A 26,544-nucleotide genomic window follows, 5' to 3' on the forward strand; every position below is an offset into this window, starting at 1 on the left:
GAGAAGAGGGAGACCAAATTGGAGGTGGAAAGATGGAGTGAAAAAGATTTTGTGTGATCGGGGCCTGAACATGCAGGAGGGTGAAAGGAGGGCAAGGAATAGAGTGAATTGGAGCGATGTGGTATACCGGGGTTGACGTGCTGTCAGTGGATTGAATCAAGGCATGTGAAGCGTCTGGGGTAAACCATGGAAAGCTGTGTATGTATGTATATTTGCGTGTGTGGACGTATGTATATACATGTGTATGGGGGGGGTTGGGCCATTTCTTTCGTCTGTTTCCTTGCGCTACCTCGCAAACGCGGGAGACAGCGACGAAGTATAATAAAAAAATGAAAAAAAAAATTATTGCTTAGATGCTTTAGGCAGCTCACTTCGTCTGCTCTAAGTGCTCCCGCGAGTTCAGAAAGCCTCTACTCATAAATAAAGGTGAATCCAACATTTATTTTGTTTTTTATACTGTGGAAAATCAGTAGAGATCAGTGAAAGTAGGAAATCTTTAGCAGTGGACTGCGGGTGTGACGGCCGTGTATTTCGGGGAAAAGGAAGTGATGATTAAGATATGAACGTTAAAACTGGAATACTTGAGGAAGAGATGAGATTAGGAAGCAGCAACAATTTCTAAGTGGAAAGGAGCATCAAGAAACCCATGATAGGAATAAAAGTACGGGGACAGGGATTAGAAGTGGGTTCTGAGTGTGGGAAAACGAATTGGGTAAGCCTAGTTAAACTGAAATTGAGGAATTTAGTTGGTGGATCGGGACAGACAATTTTGCAAAACTAACAAAAGTTAAATGAATATGTGTTACCCAGGAGCTAAAATGCAGAGGTTGACACATCGGGCTCAAAATATAATTACGAGCACTACAGAGGACAATGAAAATGTTGATCAGGCAGGAAAGAACAGCGTGATTCGAATTAGATCAGAGATGTTAGGAAAGTGCAGGGCTTATTAGAAAGTTTAAAGATAGCCTTAGCAAGGTTGTGGTAGCGGGACTACAAACTAGATACTAGTTTTAAGTAGAAAATCAGGTTTATGCAAAAGAGTCGAGGGTATTTGAATAACTGAAGAGGTAGATTCGTGTAAGCTTGTGGGATAGTTTTAAGGCTGTTAGGAGACTCTTTAGTAGGGACAGCATGCATAGACACTGGGTTGGAATAGCATTAATCGTCAGTGTACATGATGAATTGATGAAAAAAGTATTCGCCGGGACTAATCCAGGAACATGTCAGTTACATCCGGAAAGTCATCTGTCAGTCAGGTCACGGAATGATGGTATAGGCCACCAACGTGGGGGTAAGACTAAACTGATTGTATTATACAGGAATAAACTACAAACAGATATTGTCAATACGAAGGCTATCAATACCATTAAAATGTGGCTAACGAAATACTTTAATGATATCAACTATTTATAAATGAGTAAGGTAAATTCATCTTGAACGTTATTTAACTTCATATATCTTCTTAGATTTGGGCCTTTCCAGATTCTCTGGCTTTTTACACGAGAACGCGATATGTTTTCCATTCCTAATCAAATCTGTCAGTCTACGCTCTCCATATTGTATGATACTCTCTATTAAGGATTCTTCTCTTGGGTGATATACCGGAGAGAGTGGTAGGTTGGGAAGTGCCTTCTGCTTTGCAATCCTGTCTCCATACAGAATAGGAATTCAGGATACTTGTCTTATCCTCCAGCTGATAACCTCTTTATATACCATTAAGTCTGGTTATTTGTCATCCCCATATTCCCCCAAGTGTACATCTATCTGCTCTAGAACCACTGCTGACCAGTGCAGCGCTCTGCCTGAGCTTAGGTAATAACTAACTCATAACTTCGAGAAAGTAATTTCACCATTATCAATTATTCTTTAGTTACCTCCAGGATTGTTTTAACAAGTTATATTAATCAGTGACCGCGCTGTGGGGGAGGCGTGGCTAGGGAAGTGTGAATGACCAATGCGGTAGAGTGATTGGTAGAGTGTCCCGGGTGTGTGGTGAGACGGGGATCACTGCACCAGGGTGTGTGGCACATCCCTGAACACCACCATGGCTGCTGCTGCTACTGCTGCCTCCCAGCCGTGTCTTAGGATCGGTGTGGTCGATGTAAGTTCCCTGTCTCTGTCCCCAGTGTTGCTATGCCCCACTTAACCCGGGACAGGTTCGTAATGGGTCTACGTACAGGACTGTGCTGAATGTACAGTTCCGTATGGGTACATTGAGCCTGCATACAGGATGTGCTGGGTGTACTGAGCCTGTGTACAGGATGTGTTGGGTGTACTAGGTGTCGTACAGGAATATCCAGGTCGTCTTTATCTCAATTTATCATAAAGTTGTCATTTTACACCACTTACTTCATGTACCTTATGCTGCGCACACCCCATACTACATACACCACATACTACATACTCTACATATTACGTACACACACTACATACTCCACATAATACGTACACATACTACATACTCCAGATAATACATACACCACATACTACATACTTCACGTACTACATACACCACATACTACATTCCATATATACAACATACACCGCATACTTCAACTTCCTTAAAGCACAGTCTAAGTCAAGTATTGTATGTGCATCATACCTGAGGGAAGAGAGAGAGAGAGAGAGAGAGAGAGAGAGAGAGAGAGAGAGAGAGAGAGAGAGAGAGAGAGAGATGCATCCCATTAGGCCCAGCAAACCACATAATGTGACTTCCGTTTTCTTTGGCCGCCCGGAAGTGGGTTGGTTTCATAGAAATCTTGGGACGACCCCCCAACGCCCGCCTCCGGGGGCCCCTGCCGGTCCTCATGGACGTGCTGGCCGCCAAGCTGAACACCTGGTGAGACTCACGACCGTTACTCATGTGTCCTGGGTGAGTCCCGTGCCTGTACTCATGTGTCCTGGGTGAGTCCCGTGCCTGTACTCATGTGTCCTGGGTGAGTCCCGTGCCTGTACTCATGTGTCCTGGGTGAGTCCCGTGCCTGTACTCATGTGTCCTGGGTGAGTCCCGTGCCTGTACTCATGTGTCCTGGGTGAGTCCCGTGCCTGTACTCATGTGTCCTGGGTGAGTCCCGTGCCTGTACTCATGTGTCCTGGGTGAGTCCCGTGCCTGTACTCATGTGTCCTGGGTGAGTCCCGTGCCTGTACTCATGTGTCCTGGGTGAGTCCCGTGCCTGTACTCATGTGTCCTGGGTGAGTCCCGTGCCTGTACTCATGTGTCCTGGGTGAGTCCCGTGCCTGTACTCATGTGTCCTGGGTGAGTCCCGTGCCTGTACTCATGTGTCCTGGGTGAGTCCCGTGCCTGTACTCATGTGTCCTGGGTGAGTCCCGTGCCTGTACTCATGTGTCCTGGGTGAGTCCCGTGCCTGTACTCATGTGTCCTGGGTGAGTCCCGTGCCTGTACTCATGTGTCCTGGGTGAGTCCCGTGCCTGTACTCATGTGTCCTGGGTGAGTCCCGTGCCTGTACTCATGTGTCCTGGGTGAGTCCCGTGCCTGTACTCATGTGTCCTGGGTGAGTCCCGTGCCTGTACTCATGTGTCCTGGGTGAGTCCCGTGCCTGTACTCATGTGTCCTGGGTGAGTCCCGTGCCTGTACTCATGTGTCCTGGGTGAGTCCCGTGCCTGTACTCATGTGTCCTGGGTGAGTCCCGTGCCTGTACTCATGTGTCCTGGGTGAGTCCCGTGCCTGTACTCATGTGTCCTGGGTGAGTCCCGTGCCTGTACTCATGTGTCCTGGGTGAGTCCCGTGCCTGTACTCATGTGTCCTGGGTGAGTCCCGTGCCTGTACTCATGTGTCCTGGGTGAGTCCCGTGCCTGTACTCATGTGTCCTGGGTGAGTCCCGTGCCTGTACTCATGTGTCCTGGGTGAGTCCCGTGCCTGTACTCATGTGTCCTGGGTGAGTCCCGTGCCTGTACTCATGTGTCCTGGGTGAGTCCCGTGCCTGTACTCATGTGTCCTGGGTGAGTCCCGTGCCTGTACTCATGTGTCCTGGGTGAGTCCCGTGCCTGTACTCATGTGTCCTAGGCCAGTCCCGTGCCTGTACTCATGTGTCCTAGGCCAGTCCCGTGCCTGTACTCATGTGTCCTAGGCCAGTCCCGTGCCTGTACTCATGTGTCCTAGGCGAGTGCCGTGCCTGTACTCATGTGTCCTAGGCCAGTCCCGTGCCTGTACTCATGTGTCCTGGATGTGTTGTGTTGGTGGAGTCATGTGTCCTGTATGTGTTGTCTTGGTGGAGTCATGTGTCATGTATGTGTTGTCTTGGTGGAGTCATGTGTCCTGTATGTGTTGTCTTGGTGGAGTCATGTGTCATGTATGTGTTGTCTTGGTGGAGTCATATGTCCTGTATGTGTTGTCTTGGTGGAGTCATGTGTCATGTATGTGTTGTCTTGGTGGAGTCATGTGTCCTGTATGTGTTGTCTTGGTGGAGTCATGTGTCCTGCATGTGTTGTCTTGGTGGAGTCATGTGTCATGTATGTGTTGTCTTGGTGGAGTCATGTGTCCTGGATGTGTTGTCTTGGTGGAGTCATGTGTCATGTATGTGTTGTCTTGGTGGAGTCATGTGTCATGTATGTGTTGTCTTGGTGGAGTCATGTGTCCTGGATGTGTTGTCTTGGTTGAGTCATGTGTCATGTACGTGTTGTCTTGGTGGAGTCATGTGTCATGTACGTGTTGTCTTGGTGGAGTCATGTGTCCTGTATGTGTTGTCTTGGTGGAGTCATGTGTCATGTATGTGTTGTCTTGGTGGAGTCATGTGTCCTGTATGTGTTGTCTTGGTGGAGTCATGTGTCCTGCATGTGTTGTCTTGGTGGAGTCATGTGTCATGTATGTGTTGTCTTGGTGGAGTCATGTGTCCTGGATGTGTTGTCTTGGTGGAGTCATGTGTCATGTATGTGTTGTCTTGGTGGAGTCATGTGTCATGTATGTGTTGTCTTGGTGGAGTCATGTGTCCTGGATGTGTTGTCTTGGTTGAGTCATGTGTCATGTACGTGTTGTCTTGGTGGAGTCATGTGTCATGTATGTGTTGTCTTGGTGGAGTCATGTGTCATGTATGTGTTGTCTTGGTGGAGTCATGTGTCCTGGATGTGTTGTCTTGGTTGAGTCATGTGTCATGTACGTGTTGTCTTGGTGGAGTCATGTGTTGTGGATGTGTTGTCTTGGTGGTGTCATGTGTCCTGGATGTGTTGTCTTGGTGGTGTCATGTGTCCTGGGTGTGTTGTCTTGGTGTAGTATGTAGTACTGATAAAATAATGTATACTGCAATATTGTGTTGATGTTATGTTGTGTTATCATCTCTCGCACCATCGTGTCCTGTTTATTCGGGTCGTGTTTGCGTTGTCATATAGTGAGGTAGTTGTGTTGCTTGTAAGGTGTTGTCTTACTACACACTTTGTATTGTTTTCTGTACTGTTGTGTTGTCACTGTGTTATAACACAGTTTGTCCCATACACTCCTTAGTCCTGATCATAACTTTGCGACGTGCGAACCCTTGACCACGACGGTACGACCCCTAATCACGACGCACAACCTTTCGTTATGATGGCCTGACCTTAGACCGAACCTTATAGCGTCGGGTCGAAGGCAAAGCTATCACGTCACAACCAAGTCGTGCTCAAGGGTCGCACAGTCGTGCTGAAGGAGTTAAGACGACAGTGTCTCTACACCCCTGCCCACCTGCTCCTCTCTACACCCCTGCCTACCTGCTCCTCTCTACACCCCTGCCTACCTGCTCCTCTCTACACCCCTGCCTGCCTGCTCCTCTCTACACCCCTGCCTGCCTGCTCCTCTCTACACCCCTGCCTGCCTGCTCCTCCCTACACCCCTGCCTACCTGCTCCTCTCTACACCCCTGCCTACCTGCTCCTCTCTACACCCCTGCCTGCCTGCTCCTCTCTACACCCCTGCCTACTTGCTCCTCTCTACACCCCTGCCTACCTGCTCCTCTCTACACCCCTGCCTACCTGCTCCTCTCTACACCCCTGCCTACCTGCTCCTCTCTACACCCCTGCCTACCTGCTCCTCTCTACACCCCTGCCTACCTGCTCCGCTCTACACCTGCCTGCCTGCTCTCTACACCCCTGCCTACCTGCTCCTCTCTACACCCCTGCCTACCTGCTCCTCTCTACACCCCTGCCTGCCTGCTCCTCCCTACACCCCTGCCTACCTGCTCCTCTCTACACCCCTGCCTACCTGCTCCTCTCTACACCCCTGCCTACCTGCTCCTCTCTACACCCCTGCCTACCTGCTCCTCTCTACACCCCTGCCTGCCTGCTCCTCCCTACACCCCTGCCTGCCTGCTCCTCTCTACACCCCTGCCTACATGCTCCTCCCTACACCCCTGCCTGCCTGCTCCTCTCTACACCCCTTCCTACCTGCTCCTCTCTACACTCCTGCCTGCCTGCTCCTCTCTACACCCCTGCCTGCCTGCTCCTCCCTACACCCCTGCCTGTCTGCTCCTCTCTACATCCCTGCCTACCAGCTCCTCTCTACACCCCTGCCTACCTGCTCCTCTCAACACCCCTGCCTACCTGCTCCTCTCTACACCCCTGCCTACCTGCTCCTCTCTACACCCCTGCCTACTTGCTCCTCTCTACACCCCTGCCTACCTGCTCCTCTCTACACCCCTGCCTACCTGCTCCTCTCTACACCCCTGCCTACCTGCTCCTCTCTACACCCCTGCCTCCCTGCTTCTCTCTACACCCCTGCCTACCTGCTCCTCTCTACACCCCTGCCTACCTGCTCCTCTCTACACCCCTGCCTACCTGCTCCTCTCTACACCCCTGCCTACCTGCTCCTCTCTACACCCCTGCCTACCTGCTCCTCTCTACACCCCTGCCTGCCTGCTCCTCCCTACGCCCCTGCCTGCCTGCTCCTCTCTACACCCCTGCCTACCTGCTCCTCCCTACACCCCTGCCTGCCTGCTCCTCTCTACACCCCTTCCTACCTGCTCCTCTCTACACTCCTGCCTGCCTGCTCCTCTCTACACCCCTGCCTACCTGCTCCTCTCTACACCCCTGCCTACCTGCTCCTCTCTACACCCCTGCCTACCTGCTCCTCTCTACACCCCTGCCTACCTGCTCCTCTCTACACCCCTGCCTGCCTGCTCCTCTCTACACCCCTGCCTGCCTGCTCCTCTCTACACCCCTGCCTACCTGCTCCTCTCTACACCCCTGCCTACCTGCTCCTCTCTACACCCCTACCTACCTGCTCCTCTCTACACCCCTGCCTGCCTGCTCCTCTCTGCACCCCTGCCTACCTGCTCCTCACTACACCCCTGCCTGCCTGCTCCGCAGCCTGGAGTACGTGGTACCAGAGGACAAGCTGTACGGCATTCAGCTGGAGAACGGCACCTGGACGGGTCTGGTCGGCTTGATCAACAGGAAGGTAGGTCACCACACAATTGTTCTGGATGGGGCTGGTGGGTCAGGTCAGGTCAGGTCACCACACCTTATTCAGTATGATGAAAAATTCTCCCTTAAATATTTCACTGAACATACACTACTGCAGTAGACCATAAACCACTGTAGCAGTGATTGTAGAATGTATAGGCTACCGTAGCATACTGAAGAATGTATACATTCCTACAGTAACTAGACACTACTTTAACAGTAGCTTTAGCATGTATTCACCTACTGTAGCAGAATGTAAAATGTATACACCTGTAGCAGACTGTAGCATGTATACATCTACTGTAGCGCACTGTAGCATGTATACAATAATGTGACTAGAATATATACACTACTATAGTAGTGACTGTAGAATGTATACACTACTGTAGCAGTGACTGTAGAATGTATACACTACTGTAACAGTGACTGTAGAATGTATACACTACTGTAGCAGTGGTTGCAGAATGTATACACACCTGTAGCAGTGGTTGCAGAATGTATGAAATTTACCACGGTAATAGTGTCTTCATATAGGTATTGTTTATGTTGCAAGCTACAGACCCAGAGACATGTTCATCTGGAGGACAGACAGGCCTTTATTACGCCACACACACACACACACACACACACACACACACACACACACACACACACACACACACACACGCACACACACACACACACACACACACACACACACACACACACACACACACACACACACACACATACACACACACACACACACACACACACACACACACACACACACACACACAGGAACTGATATGAAAATTGAGTGTAATGTCAACTTAGCCTGTCACTGAGGACATATAAAGCCTTTTGTATTATGTCGGTTATCAGATACAAAATTGTACCTCTGTATTTAAAGATTTCTTTTCACGAAATGTTTCTCATACTTAACACCCCATGGTTGCCATACTTCTTATTCCCAGAACAGGAAGAACTTTATCTGCTGTTGATACGAGAGATACATATCTATTAACGTTCATATCAGCAACACATTCTGAGATGTGTTCTGCTAACTCGGGCTTATCCTACGACCTGAGGGAGGCGAGCAGCAGCCGTGGCACTCCAGCAGGTAGGTCCTTCAGTGTGTGTCGGGTCAGACGTAGAGTCTTGCTGGTGTTGTAGCGTCCGATGTTGCAGGAGGTGGACATGACCGGGGTGTTCGTGTTGATGGACGACAGGCGCTACCAGGTGGTGGACCCCAGCATCCCCCTGCTGGCCGACCCCATCATCCTCACCTACAAGAAGCCCGTCCTGGAGTCTGACCTCTCGGGCTTTGTCAAGCCTTATACTGCTCTGGTGAGGCCCTAACTCACACACACACACACACACACATATACTTGTATATATATATATATATTTTTTTTTTTTTTTTTGCTTTGTCGCTGTCTCCCGCGTTTGCGAGGTAGCGCAAGGAAACAGACGAAAGAAATGGCCCAACCCACCCCCATACACATGTATATACATACGTCCACACACGCAAATATACATACATACACAGCTTTCCATGGTTTACCCCAGACGCTTCACATGCCTTGATTCAATCCACTGACAGCACGTCAACCCCGGTATACCACATCGCTCCAATTCACTCTATTCCTTGCCCTCCTTTCACCCTCCTGCATGTTCAGGCCCCGATCACACAAAATCTTTTTCACTCCATCTTTCCACCTCCTTTCTCCTCGTTCCCTCCACCTCCGACACATATATCCTCTTGGTCAATCTTTCTTCACTCATTCTCTCCATGTGCCCAAACCATTTCAAAACACCCTCTTCTGCTCTCTCAACCACGCTCTTTTTATTTCCACACATCTCTCTTACCCTTACGTTACTTACTCGATCAAACCACCTCACACCACACATTGTCCTCAAACATCTCATTTCCAGCACATCCATCCTCCTGCGCACAACTCTATCCATAGCCCACGCCTCGCAACCATACAACATTGTTGGAACCACTATTCCTTCAAACATACCCATTTTTGCTTTCCGAGATAATGTTCTCGACTTCCACACATTCTTCAAGGCTCCCAGAATTTTCGCCCCCTCCCCCACCCTATGATCCACTTCCGCTTCCATGGTTCCATCCGCTGCCAGATCCACTCCCAGATATCTAAAACACTTCACTTCCTCCAAGGTCTTACCGTAGTCTATGGACGGACAGGAGTATAATCTTGGCGAGGATTTTTCTCACTCAAAAGTAGCGTATCATTATTTCTGCTGTTGATGGTATGGCTGGCAGCCATGATGCTGCAGGAGCACCGTGCTAGGGGTCCTAGGGTTATACTACAGTTGATTATTATACTCCCATGGATATGGCAGGTGGCAATATGGCAGGTGTTACCGTAACCCACGTACATACCTCATGCCTCCACTTAAAGGCGACTGAGAGGGGTAAGGGGAGGGAGGGGCAGAGATCCTCTCATCTGTATTACATTTTAAGAGAAGGAACAGGGGAAGGAACCAAGCACGAGTGTTGTCCTGTAAGGTTCAGTCGTGTGTTGCTCTCACTGCCTCGTTAAGGCTCGTGCATGTCATCTTATTGCAGACGTGGGGAGCCATACTGGCTACGCTGATGGTGGTGTTCGTCAGCATGTTGGTGACCCAGTTGGCTCAGACCTGGATCCTACACCACAGGTAGGTCAGACCTGGATCCTACACCACAGGTAGGTCAGACCTGGATCCTACACCACAGGTAGGTCAGACCTGGATCCTACACCACAGGTAGGTCAACCTGGAACCTGTACCACAGGTAGGTCAGACCTGGAACCTGTACCACAGGTAGGTCAGACCTGGATCCTGCACCACAGGTAGGTCAGACCTGGATCCTGCACCAAACTATGGACCAGGGCCTTGTTCTTCACCATCCTGGGAATGACTGTAGATGTGGGCCTTGTTCTTCACCATCCTGGGAAGGATCAAGGTTCATCTCACGTCAAGTTTCCCACGACAGGAAACCATCCCTCTCTTCCTGGTTGTTTCCTTCAGTTTTACAGAAGATGAAATTCTGTTCATTTGGTGAGTGTTAACAACTCCCTGGGTAATACCTCAACACCTGTTGAACAGAGAACAAAGTAAATCACCACTGATAATCTTGTCTCCATATTCAAGCATTATTCATGTACTCCACTTCTGTGCATCCCCAAAATTTGCATGAATTAGTGGTGCAGGACACCACGGGCTACCAACATATCCAACCCACACTACTCACTCTTCCAGCAGACGTGGTCGGCCTGACAGCAGTACGGCAGGTCATATGTCCAGGGACGCAGAGGACCACGTCTGGACCTCCTGGCTGTGGACCGTCACCGTCACCCTCGCTCAGTGTACGTACCTCATTACTCACACTATATATATATATATATATATATATATATATATATATATATATATATATATATATATATATATATATATATTTTTTTTTTTTTTTTTTTTTTTTATACTTTGTCGCTGTCTCCCGCGTTTGCGAGGTAGCGCAAGGAAACAGACGAAAGAAATGGCCCCACCCCCCCCCCCCCATACACATGTACATACACACGTCCACACACGCAAATATACATACCTACACAGCTTTCCATGGTTTACCCCAGACGCTTCACATGCCTTGATTCAATCCACTGACAGCACGTCAAACCCTGTATACCACATCGCTCCAATTCACTCTATTCCTTGCCCTCCTTTCACCCTCTTGCATGTTCAGGCCCCGATCACACAAAATCTTTTTCACTCCATCTTTCCACCTCCAATTTGGTCTCCCTCTTCTCCTCGTTCCCTCCACCTCCGACACATATATCCTCTTGGTCAATCTTTCCTCACTCATTCTCTCCATGTGCCCAAACCATTTCAAAACACCCTCTTCTGCTCTCTCAACCACGCTCTTTTTATTTCCACACATCTCTCTTACCCTTACGTTACTTACTCGATCAAACCACCTCACACCACACATTGTCCTCAAACATCTCATTTCCAGCACATCCATCCTCCTGCGCACAACTCTATCCATAGCCCACGCCTCGCAACCATACAACATTGTTGGAACCACTATTCCTTCAAACATACCCATTTTTGCTTTCCGAGATAATGTTCTCGACTTCCACACATTTTTCAAGGCTCCCAAAATTTTCGCCCCCTCCCCCACCCTATGATCCACTTCCGCTTCCATGGTTCCATCCGCTGACAGAGGGTTAGGGAAAATGATTTGGTAAACCGAGAAGAGGTAGTAAAAGCTTTGCGGAAGATGAAAGCCGGCAAGGCAGCAGGTTTGGATGGTATTGCAGTGGAATTTATTAAAAAAGGGGGTGACTGTATTGTTGACTGGTTGGTAAGGTTATTTAATGTATGTATGACTCATGGTGAGGTGCCTGAGGATTGGCGGAATGCGTGCATAGTGCCATTGTACAGAGGCAAAGGGGATAAGAGTGAGTGCTCAAATTACAGAGGTATAAGTTTGTTGAGTATTCCTGGTAAATTATATGGGAGGGTATTGATTGAGAGGGTGAAGGCATGTACAGAGCATCAGATTGGGGAAGAGCAGTGCGGTTTCAGAAGTGGTAGAGGATGTGTGGATCAGGTGTTTGCTTTGAAGAATGTATGTGAGAAATACTTAGAAAAGCAAATGGATTTGTATGTAGCATTTATGGATCTGGAGAAGGCATATGATAGAGTTGATAGAGATGCTCTGTGGAAGGTATTAAGAATATATGGTGTGGGAGGCAAGTTGTTAGAAGCAGTGAAAAGTTTTTATCGAGGATGTAAGGCATGTGTACGTGTAGGAAGAGAGGAAAGTGATTGGTTCTCAGTGAATGTAGGTTTGCGGCAGGGGTGTGTGATGTCTCCATGGTTGTTTAATTTGTTTATGGATGGGGTTGTTAGGGAGGTAAATGCAAGAGTCCTGGAAAGAGGGGCAAGTATGAAGTCTGTTGGGGATGAGAGAGCTTGGGAAGTGAGTCAGTTGTTGTTCGCTGATGATACAGCGCTGGTGGCTGATTCATGTGAGAAACTGCAGAAGCTGGTGACTGAGTTTGGTAAAGTGTGTGGAAGAAGAAAGTTAAGAGTAAATGTGAATAAGAGCAAGGTTATTAGGTACAGTAGGGTTGAGGGTCAAGTCAATTGGGAGGTGAGTTTGAATGGAGAAAAACTGGAGGAAGTGAAGTGTTTTAGATATCTGGGATATATATATATATATATATATATATATATATATATATATATATATATATATATATATATATATATATATATATTCCTATGAGTCCTCGGGGAATTTGAAACACGATAAGTTCCCAAGTGCACTTTCGTGTAATAATCACATCATCAGGGGAGACACGGGAGAGAAATATAACAGTCAGTTGATATACAACGAAAAGACGAAGCTAGGACACCATTTGGTAAATATGTGATTGTCCAAGACAGACAACGAGCGTATCATAAACTTATGTAGACAAGAAGGCGAGTTATTTACAAATTTTTATCAACAATAAAGTTATCCAATTTGTATAGACCTTCACTAATATCGAGATTATAATTCTTTGTGTATTTAACAATAGAAGATTCATTGACATTTCTCGTGGTACTGGAGTTAGAGTTAATAACTGAGATGGCATTACTCCAGTCAATACAATGATTATAGTTTTTAACGTGATTAAACAAGGCATTTGATTCTTGTCCTGTTCTTATACTATATTTATGTTGCTCAAGTCTAACAGAAGCATCCTTACCAGTCTGCCCAGCATAAAACTTATCACCATTTCTACATGGCACTTTATAGATGCACACAGGAGAATTTTCGGGTGAGTTTCTGATTAAGATATTATGTATAGTATTATTGTTGCTGAAGGCAACATTCACATTAAAGGATTTAAGCAACATGGGAAGTAAAGTAAAAATATCATTAAAAGGGAGAACTAAAATATTATTTGTCAATGGGCGGTTTGGGCTCAACTCTATAAAATGATTTTTTTTTTGCTAACTTAAGGGATTTATCAATGAAAGATCTAGGGTACTTTAACTTAGATCCAATAGAATATATCTTCTCAAACTCATCATCAATGTACTCTAGACTGTAAATACGTAATGCCCGAAGGAACATAGATTGAAATGATGATAATTCAACTGTCATGTTGAGATGAGTAATAATGGATAAATGAGCATACATTGGTAGGCTTTCTGTATCTGCTAAACAAACTTTTTTCCTTGCCTATGGATCACGCAGTCTAAAAATGGTAACATACCATTATTTTCATTTTCTCTGGCAAATTTGATGGAAGGTACTAAATTGTTAAGTAAGGGGAGAAATGATTGTAAATTTTCATTTGTTGGCCAAACACAAAGAACATCATCTACATACCTAAACCAAATTGCGTTAGAAGGTAAGATATCCTGTAGAATTTTTGTTTCAAAAGATTCCATATAAAGATTACTTAGCACAGGTGAAAGAGGGTTACCCATTGCCATACCAATTTTTTTTTTAGCATAATAGGATATCAAATTCTAATATTATGAACAATGTAGATTTAGTTAACAAGCTTAACAATATCGATGTTAATTTCTATTTCAAACTTGTTAGCTTTGATGTTTCCTCACTTTTCACAAAAGTTCCAGTTGACCTTTTAGAATATTTATTTGATATTTTGGATGATATTCATTTACCTGTTTCAAAGTCTGTTTTCATTGAACTGATAAAATTGTGTATAAAAGACTGTGTATTTCAATTCAATGGAGATCATTATGCTCAAAGATTTATCGATTCATTCTCGTTTATGTGTATGTATACACACATGATGACGTGTTGGTTGGGTGTGCAGCGTCGGCCTGGTGGCCCCGGGGGGAGAGTCTGAGGCTGGTGGCTGGGGTGTGGCTCTTGATGGCACTGGTCATCAGTTCCATCTACCGCTCCAACCTCAAGGCCATGTTGATCCTGCCCAAGCTGCGCCTCCCGTTCGACACCCTGGAGCAACTCCTGCAGACTAACATTCCCTGCTACGTGTCGGAGTCGTCCGTTGTCCACGCCAATGTTATGGTAAGTAAGGCTCAGGTTGAGGGTCTGGCGAATTTTTTTAGTCTACACTATAGTGAGTCACGTCACCCTTGAAGGATTATTTTTTTCATATGACAAGGGTTACCTGGACTGTATGTTGACACGGGTTACCTGTAATCTTTGTTGACATGGATTATTTGGACTGTATGTTGGCATGGTTTACCTGGACTGTATGCTGGGAGGATTACCTGGACTGTATGTTGGGAGGATTACCTGGACTGTATGCTGGGAGGATTACCTGGACTGTATGTTGGGAGGATTACCTAGACTGTATGTTGGGAGGATTACCTGGACTGTATGTTGGCATGGTTTACCTGGACTGTATGCTGGGAGGATTACCTGGACTGTATGTTGGGAGGATTACCTGGACTGTATGTTGGGAGGATTACCTGGACTGTATGCTGGGAGGATTACCTGGACTGTATGTTGGGAGGATTACCTGGACTGTATGTTGGGGAGGATTACCTGGACTGTATGTTGGGAGGATTACCTGGACTGTATGCTGGGAGGATTACCTGGACTGTATGTTGGGAGGATTACCTGGACTGTATGTTGGGAGGATTACCTGGACTGTATGCTGGGAGGATTACCTGGACTGTATGCTGGGAGGATTACCTGGACTGTATGCTGGGAGGATTACCTGGACTGTATGTTGGGGAGGATTACCTGGACTGTATGTTGGGAGGATTACCTGGACTGTATGTTGGGGAGGATTACCTGGACTGTATGTTGGGAGGATTACCTGGACTGTATGTTGGGGTAGATTACCTGGACTGTATGTTGGGGAGGATTACCTGGACTGTATGCTGGGAGGATTACCTGGACTGTATGTTGGGAGGATTACCTAGACTGTATGCTGGGAGGATTACCTGGACTGTATGCTGGGGAGGATTACCTGGACTGTATGTTGGGAGGATTACCTGGACTGTATGTTGGGGTAGATTACCTGGACTGTATGTTGGGAGGATTACCTGGACTGTATGTTGGGGAGGATTACCTGGACTGTATATTGGGGAGGATTACCTAGACTGTATGTTGGGGAGGATTACCTGGACTGTACATTGGGGAGGATTACCTGGACTGTATATTGGGGAGGATTACCTGGACTGTATATATGGGAGGATTACCTAGACTGTATGTTGGGGAGGATTACCGGGACTATGTTGGGGAGTATCAATTACCTCTCCTGCTCTCCCCTGCCTGACCCTGGGTTGGTGCAGGCAGCAAAGCCTGGCACTCAGCTGCACCGGCTCCAGAGCCAGATGATCGTCCACAACAACATGCCTCGCGCTGTCCACACCTACTCCACCGGCCAGACCGCCGTCTTCACCGGCAGACACTCGGCCCTCTACGTCTTCCAGAAGCACTTCGAGCAGGTGAATACTTTCCTCATGTCAGCAGGTGAGGACTTCACGTCAACTGCTGACGCCCTTTCCGTCAGCAGGTGAGGAATTCCTTGATTTCAGCAGGGGAATATTTCCTTTGTGTTAGCAGCTGACAGTCCTCTTGCCAGTCGCTCTATACTTAGTGAAAGCCGTGAGAAAGTATCATTAATTTTCTTCAGTATTCATTAAATTACAAATTTACCTTATTTTCATTGACGATTATATGAAGCTTTAAAAGAAATACATCACTTGATGTTTCTGCCCGTGTCATTATTGTACATGTAAATGTAAATTTTCGAACTGATATCGAAGTAGCTAACTCGTTACCAGATCACGTAGTTATAAATCTTTGTAAAGAAAATCACTTAGAAATTCTTCAGTCATGTAAATCATTGGCAGGACCACTGTGGACTAAGGCTCAAAACCTTGACCAGAGTCTCATTCCCAGGCTCTTGGGTTGCAGACTTGCCCTAGTTGCTAACATAAATAACAGTCTTTATATGACGTTCCAGACCAGAGCCTGTCCCTTCTACGTAGGCTCCGAGACTTTCTTCGGCAGTATGGCCTTGAGCTTTATCTTCCCTAAAAACTCAGAACTCAAGCTTAAACTGGACTCCATGTGAGTACACTTTTATTCTGTACATACGCTAAATATAGCAGCTTCTTTGATCGGCCTGCAGCCATTTTAGCTATAACTTAATCTTCACTACACCCTTGACTTGAACCTTATGGGTCAAGGAACAGGGCCATCTTCAGTGCATCCTTATCTCTATTACGTCCTCATTATCACTGCACCTTTATATTCATAGCACCATAATCATCGTTTTCATCCGCAAGTCTCATCTTCACTACACCTTTACATTCACTATACCTTCACCTCTACTATCTTTATCTTCAGTATACAATCTTCACTGCACCCTTATCCTTGCTTCAACCTCATCTTCACTACAGTCCTTTCTACCCTAGTTAGACAAAAGCTAATGAAAAATAAATATACAGTAGCTCCCCAAGAAGCACTTCTTACCCTAGTCGTCATTAATCTCTTCATACAAGAGCTTCCATATCGTCCTACAGCACACGATGTGAAAGTCCTCTCAAATGCAAATGCATCAGTAACACATTATAGCACTCATATACTACCAAGCAGAACAGTGGCTCACCCTAAACTGTCTATGAACGGAGAAATCAGTCACTCTCTAGCCCCAGACAAACATGAATCCAACCTGCACCCTTCTGTCTCCCTCAATGGCTAGTCACTCCTACTCAACAAATTTCCATATTGGGCATCACATACGACACACAACATTCACTCCCCACCTACCACCAAAGACTAAATAGAGTCTTTGACCCACTACAAACATTAAAAACATAATCAAATTAGATGCTCTCAGAACAATTCCTGGTGTCAGATTTGGACAAGAAAAGGAATACATTGGTATCCTCATCATTGTGCTAACCACAATAAAGTGAGAATGTATTGGAAGTTTCTTGTTTCGTTTGTAGTGGCTAGGCAGCCAGTGATTGTTCTGTTTTGTTTATGTGGTTTACAGATTTATGCTTGCTTTTGTCAGGGTGAATAATAACCAGGCAGATGGGGCGTAATTTCCCGTCATGTAGATGAACTGTTTGTAGACGTTTACTTTGTTCATGGCCATTGTGTTGATTGTTGTGTGTCATGTGCGTTTTGCATGTGACACCTTATTTAACTGAAGTTATGTTGCATGGAAGTGGTTGACCAGTTAGGGTCATGGGAGAGTGTAGTTTGTTATACCATTCTCTTCCTTGTGTCAGTCTCAGCAGGCTGAGGGAGTTTGGGGTGGTGCAAGAGATCATCCGTCAAGCCGTCCGCAACGCTGAGGAGTGTCTTAAGTCCGAGTCCAGCCTGCCCAGCAACATCCTCAGACCGCTGGACCTTGGCGACTTCTACGGCGTCTTCTCCCTTTACGGTGGAGGTGAGATCCCCCCCCCCCCCCCTCTTTCTCTCTCAACTTTCAGTAATTCCCCTTCTTCCTATCATTATCAAATGACACGGAGTTTGCCCCACTACCGCTGACCATGAACATTCACCTTCGACATGTGACGCAGCTCTGTGTCTTAATCATTCACTAGCGTCTCCTGCTGCAGGGATGTTGTTAGCCGGCTTGACTTTCCTGTTGGAGCTGTCTCTTGCTGTCCGCAAACATCCTCAACCGTAACTCCTGGCATGCCGGACATTTTGATGCTCACTGACGACCTCGACCACGGACTTTGCCGGTAGATATAGGTTATTCCATGTCATTTCCATTACTTATTTTCTCTTCCTGTAATGCAACATCTTACGTAGGATTCAGAGACGGATTATCAACAGTGAACCCATATTTGTTATGACTAACGTAGGATTCAGAGAGGGATTATCAACAATAAACCCATATTTGTTATGACTAGCAATGTTTCTAGGTCACACCGTCACGCTCTCCTGCCTAACTCAACACAAGGCACAGCGAGCGAGAACCTTACTGCTTCATGTGGTTCCCTTTGCCGCTGGGTCACCCATGGTGTACTGCCCTCATGAAACAAAAGCTTCACCCATGACACAGCAGGTTTGTTTAAAGCCTAGGAGCCCATCAGCCTTAATAAAGTACCACAATAGGCTTGGATATATATATATATATATATATATATATATATATATATATATATATATATATATATATATATATATATATCCCTGGGGATAGGGGAGAAAGAATACTTCCCACGTATTCCCTGCGTGTCGTAGAAGGCGACTAAAAGGGAAGGGAGCGGGGGGCTGGAAATCCTCCCCTCTCATTTTTTTATTTTAATTTTCCAAAAGAAGGAACAGAGAAGGGGGCCAGGTGAGGGTATTCCCTCAAAGGCCCAGTCCTCTGTTCTTAACGCTACCTCGCTATCGCGGGAAATGGCGAATAGTATGAAAAAAAAAAAAAAAAAAAAAAAATATATATATATATATATATATATATATATATATATATATATATATATATGTGTGTGTGTGTGTGTGTGTGTGTGTGTGTGTGTGATGATGGAAAACAATAATTCAGTGTATCGAGGCAAATGCACTTATAGGCTGAGAAAATAAAGACGAGTGCAGGCAACTTTATCATTGCGGCTATAGAAAGGGAAAGGAGAGGTGGTGTTTGAATATTAAAAACGAGGCTAATATATAGTCTGATGATTATTTACATGTGATTATGTATTATTTACTATCAATTATTTGTAACTACATTATGGTCCAGAGGAACATAGCGTTCCATCTATCCCCATAAAACCTATGTAATTTACTGGTAAATGTTTCTATGTACGATCTGTATACAGTGCTTACATTACAATAAAGTAGCATATGCAAAAACTTTTCAGAAATTTGCCTTTATCCTCATAAAATCTATATTTTCACGTGTGCTTTTGGGGATGCAGTGCTAGTCTTCAGTACGTTAATTCTATAATCCGAGGACACTTCATGTAGGCCTACTGCAACCTGTAGCCTTAGAAACCAGCAGATACTTCGCCAGGCCCGATAAATGGGGATGGGTTTGTCGAAGGTCTGTACCCTAGTTTTTTTTTTTTTCCCAAAATTCTATTTAATCATGTTTTAAACATAAAGCGACAGCCCCGTCCTCGCCTCATCTTCGCATGATACACTACATGTAGTTTGCTTTATTCAAGAGCAAGCGGGGGTTGGGGGCAAGCGCCGCTGTGTGCCCCTAGCCCGTGCTGCTCTCGACATCCCAGCTTCCCGCATTACTTGTACGATGCTACCAAAGTACATGAGAGATCCCTGCTGGATGCAGCAGCAACTTGCTGCCTACCACGACAGGACACCCCATGAAGAGATAGAGACACTGATAATCTCTTCCACGGGGGTGACCGTCAGACTCTAAGAAGTACTGTTAGACTCTATGCTGGTAGCACAGAATTCTAAATACTTTTCTGTGCCGATGGCCCTGTTGTTGAGCATGGCCGAGGGACTCTGCTGAAAACAATAAATGTGACAAATATTGGCAAGCATTACCTCACCTGCAATCCAGGCGAATGTGGTCTGTGATGGCGTCCTCCCTCCGCTTTTGTTGGTAATAATAATTTGAGATACATTTGGGCCATATTAATATTATGATATCAGACCCAGGGTCTACGTAAAGCTCTACTGTCGATATACTGTACATGTGGAACTTCCAACACAATATTCAACAGTAGGTAAAGCTGTGTTGGGGAGCGACGCCCCAGGTGCAGCCTGGAGATCAGTTACCGCCGTGGCCACCATCTGGTGCTTGGCAAGCAACCTTCTACAACACGCAAGGCAGGTCTTGTGGCCACCTCGGCCTCGCTGCTCACCTACAACTCTAGTAAAAATATTTCATATTTCAAAAATATTCTGTTGCTGTGGACCAACAATTTTTACTTTGATATTCAGTAAGACTTTCCTACACAAAATCCTGACAAATACTGATCCTAGAAATACACTGACCTGCAGGTTTTGTTGTAAAATAGTCGCAGTGGAATTTCTTTAGTTGTATTGCAGTCTAACATCTTCGATGAAATAACTTAAATTTGTGTGGAAGATGCATCTCGTGCAAGTAAACTTTTAATCTCACTTGCAACTGAATGACTCGCAATGTATCATGTTTCAGGGTAGATCTTAGTTTTCATTTTACTCAGCAGTATAAAATGATTATATGGACCCACAAATGTGTAGCGTAATGCAGTAGGCCTATAGTACTGCAAACTTGCATTGTGTAATTATCTGAACTGTTGATTACGAAGTTTTGCAACAGCAATTTCTTTGAAAGCACTATGTTCTAACTGAGACTGGACAATACCGGGGAAATATCGTCAGATCATCAGTTTTCAGCAACAGGCTTGAATGAATTACTACGACCGCACAATGTATGAAAGCCTCCTAAAAGCAAAATTTTTAAAGTAACATTTATATATCATATCTTTCATCTCAAACCAATTTTTTATAAACATCATGCATTTCAGGGTATATAACATATACATGATAATTCATGACTAATGAATCTGGTGTAAATATTTTCGTCATATTTTTATCGATAATTATGTCCGAAATTCAGTTAACATAGAATCTGATTATATCTTTGAATATATAACATCAACAGATAAAAACTCTTTCCTAGGTTGATTCATTCCCATCAAGTTATTTACATTCCATCAGATCAGAATAGAAGTGTCAATTCCTATTTTAAACCTGCTGCGTTTTATACCCAATTGAGACCAGTTGGGAAGCTGCAGCTCGAGTGCTCTTTTAAATGTTCGTGTAAATATAGTGAAAACTTGCAAGACGCCCCTTTCCGTGGCAGCTGAAATCTTTGTGCAGCTAAATCAAGGTAAGTGAGGAAGAAAAAATTAGGGGCTTGAGGGTGAGGGAGGAGAGGAGAGCCGGTGTGATGAGGCTGGGTGGGCTGGGTCCTCCTGGGTGTGTCTAATAGTCGCCCACCCTGGCCTGCCACATTCCCACCACCACTACCACGGTCATGCCACCCAACCTGGTCATCTGTAATGCTTGTGGCCCAGCTGGGAGGACAGGAGACAGGTAGCCGTGGCGGTTGGGCATCTGTACAGGTGTAAAGCAAGTCAGGCAGGACTCTTCCCACCGCCCTGGCCAGAGGGCCAACACCGGACTACTGAGGGAGGGATGAGTTCGCCCTGGCCAAGGGTCGAGCACCCAACCCTTGACAGTTTGGGACTTCAGGATCGGAAAATTGCGTTTTTTATCTCAGTTTGCGTCCCCAGTTGTCATACGGCCAATCTTCAGTCACGCAGGGCCTGTAGGGCTGGTCTAAATCACTTGAGTGATTGATTTATTAAATTGATTATGTTTAAAGTCTTATAAATACAATTGTGCATATGTGTGATAACTCATAAAGTTTATGAAAAATTAATTCTCATGCTGACCTCATAATTCATTCAAAATGATTAATGGAAAAAGGTAAAGGATAAATTATAAGAATGTTAGAATACCATCAACCTAGCAATTGAATTAAATTGATTTAGTAATGACAAAAACTTATTTAAAGAATAAAGCTCTGTTACTAGTGCCAGATTAGAAGAATTAAGAACTAGTTACATTCACATTGTGATCATTAGCATCTCACTTTTTCTATGAAAACTGTTGTGCTAGTTTCTTGATAACGTTTATAGCTTGACATTGACTGACAGTTGAAGATCATTCAACAAAACTATAATGGTTTATATAAACAAACTTACCAGAACCTCATACTTTTGGCACAATATATGTTAGATAATTAGCTCTTGCTCCATACTTGTGCTGATTGTGAACAATCTTATTGTTACTTATATCTTTTGGCGCACTTCCACATGTACTTATGTCCAGTTTCCAACTGTTCTACTTTGTATTCTACTGGTAGAAATAAATAGACTCAGGAAATTAATGAAAACTAAAATAAATGTTATATTGCACAACCTGCATATTACCAACTAGTTTCTTAGTAAAGGCCTCTTGGTCATAATGGACAAGCATAATTAAAATGACACTGAGTACAAGCTGATACAATAAGTTTTTAGTATTGAGACTGAAATTGTGTTTTTCTGTTAACTTCAGTTTATTTTAACTTTTAGTAATTAAATGATAGTCATCTGATAATGATTCATCTGGCATTACACCCAAATAAGTTACATGTGATTTTGAGTCATTATTGTTTTCATTTTATGACACCTTGATTTAACCAACATTATTCAGTTCTTGCTTCAAAGGAAACAAATAGACCCAGTTTTACCTAAATATTATCTCTTCTTGTTCTTTAATAACCATTAGCTAACTAATTCCAACTCTGCACTCAAGGTCTGGTCAATCGCTGATATATATATTTTCTGAGACCATCAAAGCCAAATCACTAGAGTACAACAGAAGTTTGCAGTTTACTGCCACTGTTCATATTGTTCACTTATACCAGAAAAAGATGAGGTCTGAATGTGGAGCCTTTTGAAAACCACATTATACCATGAACATCAGACATTGTACCATAAGTGTCTACAACCTGTGTTCTACACTTGAATATGATTTACTTTTGGCTATAAAGTACGATTTACTGTATTGGAAGCTTTTTGAAGATCGAACAAAGCAAAGCTCGTTTAATTAGTTTTATCATATTTATTATGATTTGAGAGGTGAAATAAACATGCTTTGGTTTATATGAAGCTCCAAATCCACACTGAAACTCACACAGAAGACCATGTTATACAAGATACTCATTTATTGTTTATATTATTTAATGCTACCCCAGAACTTCTTTCTCAGAAAGAGTCTTGGTGTTACCCAGGATCTCTTTACAGAGGCTTGAGCAGCCCAAACCAATGCTACTTCCAGGATTAGCAGGGGCAGTGGCAGCTTCTAAAAAACTGTGGGGGGGAGCTCGCTGGAACAAAAGCTTTTGAAAATGTGGATTCCTTTTGAGTGAGAAGTCCTTCAATGAGATTGTACTTTCGGTTATACTGCCTAACCAGAGGTTGTGCAAACTCTTGTAGGCAGGGTCCTGTAACACCCCAAATACTCATATAACTGGTTATACACAATATATATGAATTCTATGGAAATGATACTAAGTACTGATGCAGGCCTGTGGATATCAGCCTCTGTTTTACTCTGATTTTTCTACAAAGGCATTACCTTGGCCATCTACAAATCATCAGGTATGTTACCATTATAAAGACAAATTTACAGTAGGAGCAGTTAGAGAGGCAATTACTGAAGAACTAATTTTATGTTAAATTTCACACCCCTGATATGTAAAAGCAGGTAAACCGAATATGTTATATAAAATAGGTTTACTACAATTTTAAGGATTGCAGGAGGGAAATTTGGAAAAGACTGAAGGGCAGTGGGAGATATACATACGGTGGATAGAATGCCCTGCTGGCTGTGAAATGGTTCATTATTAATAATGAATACGACTGGTGATGTGGATATGAATGGTGATATGGTAACTGAACTAGAGAAAAACTGTGTAAATGTAAATGATATGTATATCTGATTGGTGAATTCAAGCAGAAGCTAAATGAACTATATATCGAAGTTTTGTATAAGATATGTATTTATCGGTATGATGTAAATTTTATGGAAATACTGTTTATTAGAATGTGTTAATATATTACAGTGTAATAATGATAATGATAGTTTGATTAAGATTTATTTCAAATTACTCCATCATGTTGTTATACATGGAAATGATTGGTCTTTAGATGGGTAAGTGATTTCATTTATGTACACAAACCACTTGGCCTCAGTTCCTTTGTGTGGTTTAATTAAACTGGTTTCACAGTATATACATTATTTTTAAAATATAGTATCATTCTTTGATGTAAATAGTTTGGTATGATTTGAAGGATTAATGTAAGTTTCATAATGTGAAGCTTATATGCAGATCAATAGCCAAATGGACTGTTTTGGACAGATTAAGGAAGCAGGTGAGGATTGCTCCTTGAAGGCTGAGGCTTTGGTGTTTGAATATGCTTAGATGTAACCAGAATGAGAAGAAGGGAGTGATTCATAAGAACGTGGATGTTCTGGTTCTTTGTAAAATTAAGCTCAAGCGGAACAGGAGAGAATGGTTTGGGTGGCACTATTGAAGGAATAGAGGGACTGTTAGAGAGTGTAAGGTAGGTAGTTCCAGATTGGTGTGGGTGAAAATGAAAGTATACAAGAAGAGATGGGTGGTAGTCATTGTTTATACACCTGGTAGCAAGAGGAGTGAGGATGAGAGGCCAGCCTTTTGTGAGGAGCTGAGTGCTTCAGCAGTTTTGATGCAAGGGATCAAATATAAGTGTTGGGAGATTTGAATGCAGGATTGGAGGATGAGATGGTTGAATGTATAACTAGGGGAGCATGGGATTCCTGATGCAAATGAAATTTTTTTACATTATCACTTGTTTTGTATTATACTTCATTTTTTATTTAAGTCAAGGGTTTAATGTTATGTTTCATTGACAATGGATTTTTTTTTAATATTTTATGAAGCACAATTTCTCCATTTTTCAATAATTTTTTCTTATTTTTTGTAAGTGTTGATTTCTCTTATGGGTTATGGATTGATGATGCTGGAGGGGTTTACAGTGCAGCATCACCAACAAAAAATGTTGAGTGCCAAAGATGAGCTTGAGATTTATAACTCGAGCTTAGCTTATGACAGACAAATGCCATTTATTGAATATACTTTGACCATCTTGAGGTTAGTCATGTTCGATATTTTATGAATATGTCTTGTGCTCTCATGTTTCTTTTAAAGAATTTTTGTTTCAGTAATGTTTAACATATCGTTATGGTTTTTATCCCTGGGGATAGGGGATTAAGAATACTTCCCATGTATTCCCTGCGTGTCGTAGAAGGCGACTAAAAGGGGAGGGAGCGGGGGGCTGGAAATCCTCCCCTCTCGTTTTTTTTTTTTTAAATTTTCCAAAAGAAGGAACAGAGGGGGCCAGTTGAGGATATTCCAAAAAAGGCCCAGTCCTCTGTTCTTAGCGCTACCTCGCTAACGCGGGAAATGGCGAATAGTTTAAAAGAAAGAAAAAAAAGATCGTTATGGTTCTTATGTTTACAAGGCAAGTCAGCAAACTGATAATGTTTGGAAAATGCTTTTGAGAGGTTGAAAACTTATAAAGAATTTTCCATTAGATATGCCTTTGTCATAAAGAATTTTAACCCTAGTTAAGAGAGTGTGTGGGGACGTTCATTATATGCACTACTTGTGCGCTCAGTATGATGTTTCCATCTGTTTATGTCTGATGGTCTTCTGTTGAATATTTCTTCAATGCTGAATAATTGCAAGTAGCTGAGGCTTTAAATGATTCCATGTTCTTAAAATGTGACTTAATGCATGAATTAAGATCAGACTTGATTTTATTTATATATATTCTAAGAACATTGTACACTAGGAGTTGGGATATGATGGTTGTTGTTAAATAATGGATGGTGAACAGTATATTAATATTACAGTGTATCATCATTTTAGAAGCCCATGTGAGTACAAGGCTTTCATTAGATATGAATTTAGTGTTTTGGTATTGTTTGTCACCATTATGAGTGAATTGATGCTGTATGTAAATTGCCCCAGTTACATTATTTTAGTGTCACCTGCATCCTCGTCTGGCTGTCCATCTGTCACCTGTGTGTCATCCATCTGTCTTCTGTTGGGAGTCTCGCCCTGGTTTAGTGAAGATGTATTTGACAATTATAAGTAAGGGTCAGGTTAAATGCATGAAATTGTATGGTAATTACAGTTGTTTGTAAACATTTGAATCATTGAATGGCCTAATAATCATAATTCTAACTGGATTTTGCTTTAGGTATGCCCCTTATGAAAAGGATTAACTTAGATTGTAACTTGTCTCTTTACATGAAGATTTGACCTGATCCATAAAACAGGTGTTCTGGATACTTTCCAAACAATATTTCCTACTATTCATATTTTTTTTTCAACAACTGTGTGGCAGTGGCGACACAAGTGTTCATGAAACACTCCTCTCATTAATCTTGGTAAAACATACTCTCTTATGTTTGGAAAATGTATTCTTCTCCAGAAAAGATCACATGTGTTTACACTTGGTGTCCTATTTTGTCTGTTTTCCTGGTGCTACCTCGCTGAAGCAGGGGGTAGCGATGCTGTTTCCTGTTGGGCAGGGTAGCGCCAGGAATGGATGAAAGCAGGCAAGT

At 43.8% G+C, this 26,544-nt stretch overlaps 2 protein-coding genes across 9 annotated transcripts in view; both read left to right on the plus strand.

Annotated features, from left to right (window-relative positions):
• The window catches only part of LOC139752203 (glutamate receptor 1-like), a 39,512-nt gene extending 20,305 nt beyond the window's left edge, over positions 1–19,207 (plus strand). For 2 of the 4 annotated variants that reach the window (XM_071668193.1, XM_071668194.1), the window contains 10 exons: positions 2,742–2,842; positions 7,293–7,383; positions 8,559–8,717; positions 9,967–10,055; positions 10,641–10,744; positions 14,225–14,439; positions 15,678–15,833; positions 16,355–16,461; positions 17,634–17,794; positions 17,967–19,207. In XM_071668193.1, coding sequence (XP_071524294.1) covers positions 2,811–2,842; positions 7,293–7,383; positions 8,559–8,717; positions 9,967–10,055; positions 10,641–10,744; positions 14,225–14,439; positions 15,678–15,833; positions 16,355–16,461; positions 17,634–17,794; positions 17,967–18,037 — 1,185 coding nt within the window. In that variant the 5' untranslated portion in view covers positions 2,742–2,810 and the 3' untranslated portion in view covers positions 18,038–19,207. Of the gene's footprint in view, positions 1–2,009; positions 2,105–2,741; positions 2,843–7,292; positions 7,384–8,558; positions 8,718–9,966; positions 10,056–10,640; positions 10,745–14,224; positions 14,440–15,677; positions 15,834–16,354; positions 16,462–17,633; positions 17,795–17,966 lie in introns of those variants that run through there. The other 2 variants (XM_071668192.1, XM_071668195.1) reach the window with 2 other exon arrangements.
• Positions 19,208–21,062: 1,855 nt separating this feature from the next.
• The window catches only part of hts (adducin 1-like protein hts), a 250,350-nt gene continuing 244,868 nt past the window's right edge, over positions 21,063–26,544 (plus strand). For 4 of the 5 annotated variants that reach the window (XR_011713493.1, XR_011713516.1, XR_011713518.1 and 1 more), the window contains exon 1: positions 21,067–21,205. The gene's annotated coding sequence lies outside the window, so the exon portion shown is untranslated. Of the gene's footprint in view, positions 21,206–26,544 lie in introns of all 5 variants that reach the window. The other variant, XR_011713512.1, reaches the window with a different exon arrangement.

The sequence above is a fragment of the Panulirus ornatus genome, chromosome 12, assembly GCF_036320965.1.
Source record: "Panulirus ornatus isolate Po-2019 chromosome 12, ASM3632096v1, whole genome shotgun sequence".
Taxonomy (NCBI): domain Eukaryota; kingdom Metazoa; phylum Arthropoda; class Malacostraca; order Decapoda; family Palinuridae; genus Panulirus; species Panulirus ornatus.